The sequence below is a fragment of the Gopherus evgoodei genome, chromosome 12 (genome assembly GCF_007399415.2).
Source record: "Gopherus evgoodei ecotype Sinaloan lineage chromosome 12, rGopEvg1_v1.p, whole genome shotgun sequence".
Classification (NCBI taxonomy): domain Eukaryota; kingdom Metazoa; phylum Chordata; order Testudines; family Testudinidae; genus Gopherus; species Gopherus evgoodei.
Window position 1 is genome coordinate 24,554,477 of NC_044333.1, and position 9,580 is coordinate 24,564,056.

Sequence of the window (9,580 nt, forward strand, 5' to 3'; positions counted from 1 at the left end):
GGCACCAGCAATTACCCGCTCTGTGCATTTCAGAAGAGCACTCAGTCCTGTAGCTTTTTTCATTGCTTAAATGCAACCTTACTGCCTTTGAGCCTGAGAGATGCAACTAGATATGACTAGAGCCCAGGCCTGCCCCCCTAGGAACCCCAAACTCTCAGATGAAGAGGAGTATGGGGTGGCACAACCAGGATAGAAGTGCGTTTAAAATGGCTTTTCAATCCCAGAAGTTCTGGGATTCTCCCTCCCATACACCAAACACACCAGTTTTCTCCAGGCCGGGAAAATAGCACAGAACAGGTAGCTATCAACATGGTTGTTTTGAACTAAACATGATAACTTTCCCCAGATCCTCATGTTACTAATCCACAAGAGCCAGTCAATTTGTCCTGGGGATTTGTCCTGCTTTGACTACGGGGTTGGACTAGATGACCTCCTGAGGCCCCTTCCAACCCTGATTGATTCTATGAATTCAGTGTCAATGCATCCCAAGGGGCAGGTCCATCCTCCTTTGCTGGGGAAGAGATAATCAAGGGTAGCATTGCTCTTACAACGACAATTGACTTTCTTCTCACCATTTTGTTATTCTACAGTAATTTAAGTTGTTAAGCATTTGGCCCAGTGGCCATTGCAGTTTGGGCAGCCTTTTAAAAAACTGTGTCACTCACTACACACAATTAAAACGACCCGATTTGGGAGTGATTAACTAATGCACCTTTAAAAATCATAAATAGTAAAGATACTGCCACGCTCTGAAAGATCAAAAATGTAATTATTTCTCTGGGGCTAAATGATTATTTTAAGCTCAACGTATACATTCAAATTACCATTCATAGCAGGGTGCATGTGGATGTGGAGAGGGAGAAAGCTTCATATTTCAGTGAAAGGGAAACATTTTGCTTCATGTGCAGCCCAAGAGGAAAAGCAGAAAAGACACAAGGAGATGCTGATGGTAGAATATATACTGTTTATTTATGAATGTAACCAGGATTTCGACAAACTTTATATGCAGTTTTTTCGGGTTCATAATTCACCATTGTGTGTGTGTGTGTGTGTATAGACAGATGATTAGATAGAGGGATATCGATATAGATATCTATACACACATACACACACACACACACACACACACATACATACACACACAAGCACGCAGGCAACACAGCTTTCCAGATATCACACTTGCAAACAACATTAACTCTCCTTCACCTTGCACTTTTCTCCAATTACCCATATTTGAAATGGACTCCTCTTATTTCCTCTCTCTCATGTTATAAGGAAAAGCACCGGCGGGTTAAAAGTGCTCGCTAGCAGTGGGTTGGTTTGCTGTTTCCCTCTCTCTTGGGAGGATCCAGAGGACTGCAGTTAACTAGCAGCACCGTCTTCCCCTCACCCCACCCCAAAGGGAATGAAATCCCAGACACTGGATGTGACCGAGCCCCCCACTCCCAAGGTTATCAAATCCCAGACACCCCGGAGGCAGAGACTTTGGGGTTATTAGGAGGCATCCTGCCCTCTAAAGAAGCCGTAACCAAAAATGCTCCAGCACAAGGGCACGATCTCTCTGCCACCAGATAAGAAGGTGGTGATGGCAAGGACCTAAGCAATACAATAAAATAAAGTGTGGCTAGTATACACAGACGGGTATCACATTGCATGAGGCACAGCTTGGACAGAAGTGACAGCCTTGGAGAGGCGCTCAATATCCTCGAACAAAGCCAGATACACGGAACGTACGTAGTAAATACCCGCATCGATAGGTATTTCCTGTTTTGTGCTTCGCCATGTCACGACATACAGTACAGGCATTGCTGCTCTTCGTTTTGGTTAAATGAGAATATTAAGGATTCCTTCGCTAGGTGCTGTAGCCTGCTCCCTTTCAGTCCTGGATTCCTGTCCAACAGGTCTCCTCTAACAATGGGGGGCGGGGGAGGAAACGATCTGTTTGCATTGCCCCCAGAGTCTACCAACCCTCCCCCCACATACAAAGGAATGGGAGAGATTCATCCGAAAGGCAGCAGCACTACAGGGACAGAGTCTGGATTGCACTCAGCTTTCACTCACCTACTGATCAACAAGCCAAACAGGCACATACATTCTTCCCAAGTTGCTTGCAATGTCTCACCCACTTTTCTTCCTGCCAGAGCTTCCCGTGACCCCCACCAATCAGACCCCCCCTAGGGAGGAAGACACACACGTTTCCCCAGCCAGTACCAATTATGCCCCAAACCCACCAAGAGCGCAGGACCCCTACCCGTTTGCTCAGCTGTCAGGCTGATGTACAGAAAGCCCACGGGGCTTTTGAACCCAACTTTTAAGGCACAGCGTGGGTTGTCTTTACCCTGTAGACACGTGGGCGTTTTCTTTTTCTTTTCAAAGCACACTCTTTTCAGCTTATTCGTGTCGTTCCTAAGGCACGGACTGTGTAATACTACAGCTGCCTGGATTCGTTTATCGGTCAATAATTAAAAACCAAACCCAGCCCATGAGACAAGCTGAACCGCAGCTCTCGACCCCGGCAGGGATCTGAATATGGCACCAAGAGTTTGCAAAAGTCCGAGTTTGTTTGAAGAGGGGCGGGCGGTGGGGAGTGGGGGGGCTCACGCGCAGTTGCCCATGGCCTTGACCAAGGAGCTCTCCGGCAGCTGTCTGAAGATGCCCCTGAGTGTCTCCAGCTCCCTGGTGAGCTGCTCCACCCGCTTGCGCAGCCGGTCATTGTCACTGGTCAGCTCCATCACCTTCTGCTGCGTCTCCGCGTTGCGCTGCTTGGCCTTGTCCCGGCTCTTGCGCACCGCGATGTTGTTGCGCTCCCGGCGCACCCGGTACTCGCTGCTGCTCTTGTCCACGGACTTTTTCGTCTTGCCTCGATGATCTGCGGGCATCATCTTGAGGGCGCCGGTGGCGGCAGGCAGGCTGCTCGGGTGGTGCGGGTGGTGCGGGCTGGGCACGGGAGTGGGCGGCGGAGTGGGGTGCCCTGGCTGGAGGTGCATGGTGGTCTGCGCGCAGTGGGCGATCTGGTACTGGAGATGGGACGGGTGCTGCTGCTGGGGGAGGTGCGGGTAGAGGGCAGCCAGAGCCGCCTGCTTGCCCTCCGCTTCCTCCCTGGGCTCCTGTTTAATCACCAGGGGCCGCAAGCCGGGGGCCGCGATGCGCTCGTACAGGGGGTCCAGCTTGCTGTCCGTGTAGCCGGCCATGCAGCCGAAGAGCTGCTGGGGGTGGTGCTGCTGCGGCGGCTGGTGACCCTGCCCCAAGGCGGCGGCGCTGGCCCCGTGCATGCTGTGGAAGTCGAAATCTCCGGCCAGGATGGCCTTGGCTTTCTCCTGCTGCTTGCTGTGCTGGAAGAGGTCGGCCAGGAACTCGTCGTTGAAGGCGGCCGGGTCGATGTAGGCGCTGATGTCGATGGAGTTCTCGTTCTCGCAGATGTCGCTCAGCTCCGCGCCCCCCGCAGCAGGTGTAGCCGCCGAGGGAGCCTCTCTGTAGCTGTAGGCGCTGCCGGGCTGCGGAGTCGGGAGGTGGCTGCTGCTGCTGCTCATCGGCGGCCGGGAATCGACCTCGTAGAAGTTGGCTTGCTCCATGGAGTATCTAAACTCTGCCGGGCATGGTGAAGGGCTCCTGGAATCCAGGGTTTGGGGCGGCGAAGGGGGACCCAGGCGGCCGAGTGACGCTCTCCGAGCCCAGGGACCCAACACCCCCTGCGCCTCTGCCTGCGGATCTTAAGTGTCAGCCACCAGCCGCCCTGGCTTCCCCTCTTACTTTAATCAACTTGTGCCACCGCTTACCCAGCTCTCCGAGATCCCCTCCCACCAGCGTGTCCGAATTTCTCCCTCGCCCTTCACCTTCAGTTACTAATGGGTTGACTTGGTTTGATGCCTGCGGTATATATACACCCCCACCAGGGCTGGGGATCGCCCTCTAGTGTCCAACCTCCCGCTGGGAACCTTTGACCACAACGCAGCTGCCAACTCTGCTGGGTCTTAGTGCCTGTTTCACCGTCCCAGGCTGCCTCAGTTAAAGTACAAGCCACCCCTAGCAAGAGATAAACAAAGCCCAGGGTCCAGCAGCAAGCGTGTAGCTGCAACTCTCCGGAGAACGCTTAGTAGCAAGTCCCTCCTTTAAATACCTTTTTCAGGGGCAAGGCGCTATCGTCTCCCCCGGCACTGCGAGGCGAGAGAACTTGGACGGAGTTTGCAATTCGCAGACTGCAGCATTGTAGTGTCCCCCACCCCCACCCCAATGCTTCAAAGACCTGAACCAGATCGAAAAATGCTGGGTTGAAACTTGTTGGAAAGGTTGCGCTCCTGGGGAGACTGATAAGAAGCCCTGTGAAACGTGTACGGCAGCCCAAGGTACTTTAAACCCTGCCTCCCTCGCGCCTCGGCACAGGAGTGAGAGGAGAACAGTGGCCAAAATAAATCGCACATTTCCACCATCCACTTAAATCCTGAGTCCTTGCTTACAAGTTCGACCGATAAGAGCAGGGACATTGCAAAGGAAAGCCCAGGAAAGCTTATGCTCCAATACATTTGTTAGTCTCTAATAAGGTGCCCCAGGTACTCCTGTTCTTTTTACAGAGGAAAGCCTCGACTTCCACGATCCCCACGTTTTACAAATACCAGCTGCAACTGTTAGGGGGATCGTGTTTGCTTAAGTATCAAAGACTATTTCAAGCAGCACGGTTGTGCCTCGAACAAGCTGTCGCGTTACCGCGCTGGCCGCTCCAGGAGCAGCTGAGTTTGAACAAGTTCTCGGCAGTCTGGTTTCCAGGAGAGAAACCCACTTTGTATTCGGAATCCAGATTCAAACCGGGCACTGCCGCTACCTGATCCGCACACCGGCACTTCTCACAGCGCCTAGGGGGAGTCAGGCAAGTGAGACCGCCTGAAGTTAAGCCCAAGAGCAGCCACTCGGGCACTAGGACCCAGCAGTAAAGCCACAACAGTCGCCTCTGATCTGGCTGGATAGAGGCGGAGCCCTTAGGGATAGGGGTGAAATTCCACTTCTCTCTGCAGACTGCAGCTGGCAAAGGGAGCCCGCTGGGGATTTTTCTTCTTTCCCCTTAATACAATGCGCATAAAAAGCTCCCCTGTTAGGCTTCGTGTTAAGGAGCCCGCTTGGGATGCCTGTAGGCAAAGGCTTAGGAGGGATTAACGCAGCTGAGTTTTATAGGTGGGTTGCAGTGGTCAATGTTATCTTTACAACGTACAAAGTTCTGTGTGTGACACGCCTGATAACATCCCCACAGCCAGACATCTGTAATGCGCTCGGCTTCACTGCACTGGAGCATTGACTAGTTGTTACATGTACCATGGGCCGGTAGAATTGGGGTTGACAAGCAGCAATGCCACAGCCCAAGCAGGCAGGCCCCGCTCCAAAGCCAGCCGCAGTTTAGTCTGGCCTGGGCTACTCCTTTCGCCTCCCCCTGTAGCTTATTTTTTAATTATTCGGATCGTTCCCCGGGACCCACACTGGGGGTAGCCCCAGCAATGATACTATGGGGGGTGGTCTCGCCAACACATCCCTGTCTTGCTGGCGTAACGACCGGCTCCATCCGCCGCTGGCCAAACGAAATGTCTCTCCTCCCTAACCCCGCGAGCCATCGCTGCCCCGTGCCTGCGGGGTGGCACGGCCCGGGTTACTTTCGCAATAGAAAGTCGGCGATAAACGCACGGGCCCTATTTGTAACAACCTGGACCCCAGAGATAACCGGAATGACCGCGCTCCGCAATGCAAACACAGCAATCTAAGCTCCGCATCGCGCCTGACCCAGCTATTAGCGGCCGCCTCGGAGAAACCCGCAGCTCAGCGGGGCTGCGCCTCGCGCCCTAGTGTGCGCTGGCCGGGGCAGCCAGGAGCCAGGTAACCCTGGAGCGTGGCCGGGCCTGGCTGGGTGCATGCCCCGGCCTGTCCCCGGGGCTGTACTTCCTTGGGACCCTGACTCCCGGGGGTGCCATCGCCAGGGGTTTGAGCGAGGACAGGCATTTCCCAGCCAGCGTGACTCCTCTTCGTGCCCAGTACAGTATGTCCCCACGAGAGCTCCTCCCTGCCAAAGCCACAGCCCCGGTCAAATAATAGGAGTGGCAGAGCTCGGCTGGGGCGGGGTGAGGATGTACATTATTTCCCTCTGTTGCAAGACAGCGTGTGTATACACAGGGCTCCCCTGGGGCTGTGGGGTTCTGCAATCTATCCCATACAGATCCCGCACTTCCAGCAGACACCTTTGAGATGTGCCTTGATGAACAAACCTAAGGGCCATTGGAGTCGATGGGAGCAGGTCTAGGTCTACATGGGAGAAGGGATGCTGCAAAGACAGTTGTGAAAATGGAAGGGGGATGACAACGTTTATTTTCTTGTTCCAAAAATATTTTTAAAGTACTTGTACTATAAGGACTAGTTTGTATCCCCCCTGCTCAATTCCGCGGTCCCAGCTAAGAAACCAGAAACTCCTTGCCAGACTATCCAGGAGAATTAAAAAAGTCACATATTTTAAGTCTTCAGTAAGAATCTGGTTCTGCAAACTCTTATTCACTATAATAGGCCTTGCTCCCTTAGTAATTCTGTTAACTTCATTGGGATTCCTCTCCAGTAAGAGGGGATGTAGGATAAAGCCCTAAACTAGTAGGTATTTGGTGCCTCAAAAAGTAGCTGAATTTTCTGCCGTTAATACTATCTGACAATGAACATTCTGAGGAGAAAATAAAGTTGGAATGTGAGATTAACACTGTTCTTATATTGGATGTGTTATAGATTGTGAATCTAAATCAATGTTCTATCTTGTGTGATCAGAAAGAGTAAGAACACTGTTCTAATGGCTGAGTTGTACTATCATCTCCTACTGGAGAATGGATTCAATAATTACAGTGGGGAAGAGGCTCATATGTGGACTTAGAAATGTACATCTCAATTTTCAATATAAAATTTAAAAAAGAATGTAAAGTTCATCTTGGATTTTTCTGGATACAGAAATAATTCTTCCTCAAGATTACCAGGATTGATATAAATGCTTCCCTGAGTGGAATGAGCCCACATGGAATGCTATCTAGCAGTTCTTGCACAACCTAAACTCTACTGGCTTTAATTCTGAAGGGCAAATGCAGAATGAGTCCTCTAGTCCAGGGGTCGGCAACCTTTCAGAAGTGGTGTGCCGAGTCTTCATTTATTCACTCTAATTTAAGCTTTCACGTGCCAGTAATACATTTTAACGTTTCTAGAAGGTCTCTTTCTATAAGTCTATAATATAGAACTAAACTATTGTTGTATGTAAAGTAAATAAAGTTTTTAAAATTTTTAAGAAGCTTCATTTAAAATTAAATTAAAATGCAGAGCCCCATGGACCAGTTGCCAGGACCAGGGCAGCGTGAATGCCACTGAAAATCAGCTCGCATGCCGCCTTTGGCATGTGTGCTATAGGTTGCCTACCCCTGCTCTAGTCTCTCACAGAAACCAGGTCTGGATACCTCAGATGAAATTATAAAACCTCCATACTGCACCTAATTATTCATTACTATGCTGTGTCTCCAAATCCTGCTTGCTTTATACAAGTGACCCCGTTCACAACAAAGAGACTATTTGTCCGAGTCCAGGATTTTGCCCCTTGGGAGGAAATCTCTCTCTGACTACCAGTTGATGATTAATTTATACCTCAAGGTTTTTAAGGGCCTTATCCTTCACTGAAGTCAACAGGAGTAGGCCCTAACTATTTAAAATGAATGGTCATTGCTGTACTACTCATCATAAATGTGTAACCAAAATGCTTGCAGTCAAACAACAGTATCTACTAGTGCCCTTAAAACACATTCGTATTTTAGAACAATTCTGAAGTTTTGATTTGAACCCACCACTTAAAAGAAATTCAAAGTAAAGGCTGAACGTTTGGGATCATATTCTCTTCTTAACTATCATTATCTCACAAACAAGCAAACAAAGGAGTCTCTACAATTAGGCACTTTGAATGGTTTGCCCAGCATGTTTCTTCTTAGATCTAGTTACATTTTAAATGGACTTTAATATAATGCAAACCAGCTCACCAGCCTTACACAAATGAGATCACTCTGACTGCGTTCTGCTTTCTTGTCCTTCACTTTTCTAAGAAACTGAAAACTAATAAACTAGGAAACCTACCAACTGATAACCTCTCTGGAAGGTATAAATACATAGTTCCACTCCCAAACTTGTGGATGGATAGCAGCGCATTTGCAAGAGCTGATTTCAGTCCCCAGACTTATTGGTCTCAGCTAAATGTGTTAAGGAGTTAGTGAATTCAGCCCAAAAGAGGAAGGATGCCTATTGCATCACTGATCACTGGAACAGCACTGCTGTCAACTCTTAAGGGTGCTGTTCTTCCATCTCACAGTAAGATCCTGCTCGCTGAGAACTGTAAGGCTAAGGAACAATTAGAAAAAAGGCCCTAGAATTCTAAACAATATTATCAGTTAACTGGACAAAATCAGTTGTGATTGCTGCTAGTAAGGCGAGGACTCTGAGAAAATGAAATTGTGCATATAGCTGCAGGATCCAGTTGGCTTTACATATTGCATGGCCAGTACAATATTCCTCATTCTGCTCCACTAGTATGAAAGTGCACACAAAGTGTAAAGCTTATTCGTACTCGATATTTTGCATTGTGGTAGCACCCAGGAGCCCCAACCATGGACGAGGATCCCATTGTACTAGATACATTGATTTTATTACATTGTTAAGTAAGGACATTTCACCACCCCTAATAGGGCTCCAGAATGCCCTCTGTTTGCATGCACAACTACTGTTGACATTAATGATAATTTTGTGCATGAACTGGGAGGAGTGGGTAGTTCTGAATAATGAGGCAGTAGATATAAGCAATACTGGCCCATATCTCGATGCTTCTGCAAATACTTAGTCAATCTGTGTTTCATATGTGAATGCAGCGTGCCCACATTTCATTAATATAATTGCATTTAACACTTGACAGAAACCTTTAGATGAACTAACCAGAAAACCTACCCAAGTGTAAATACAGAAGTATGTTTTTAAGCTATGACATTCAATATTTAATTCTGATCAGACCTAAGATTTTTTTTAAAATTGAGTAAATTGTAAAAAAAGCAAACCACTATTTGATGTCCTGCAAAGTACATAATGTCTAATTTTTTATTAACTGGGTAAACTTTAGCTGTGATCAGTAATATTTGTTTTAGATATTCTGACATTTTACTTTGAAAGTGGTAACAGGGCCCAACAGAAGGAGTCCATAGGAAGGGCTATCAATCTGACACTCTTTTCTTAAGGTATTGTAAATTAATCGGCTCAGATCTATGCTCTTAGGGCACAGATCTTCCACCCCTCTGCAGAAGCAAAACAGGGGTCAGCCACCATTGCAGCACAGTCCAACCTCTCCCTTCCCCTTTTCCCTGCCTATGGAAGGGAAAGAGACTAGATGGGTAGGGAAGGGGGGAATAGGCCTTCCAAGGACAGGGCTAAGGGACAGAGACATGCGGAAAAGAATACAGCTTGATGGACAGCCTTTCCTTGGTGATCCCAGTGGCTGCCCCAGCCAGGGATGGTGCCTGTTAATGTGACTCAGTTGAAGCCACACTTACAGTGAGCC

General features: G+C 48.9%; 1 protein-coding gene across 1 annotated transcript; it reads right to left on the minus strand.

Moving 5' to 3' along the window:
• Positions 1-947: 947 nt before the first annotated feature.
• Positions 948-3,833, minus strand: CEBPA (CCAAT enhancer binding protein alpha). The gene has a single exon (XM_030582047.1). It carries the CDS (start codon positions 3,570-3,572, stop codon positions 2,598-2,600), a length of 975 nt encoding a protein of 324 aa, XP_030437907.1. The 5' UTR covers positions 3,573-3,833; the 3' UTR covers positions 948-2,597.
• Between the last annotated feature and the right edge of the window lie 5,747 nt (positions 3,834-9,580).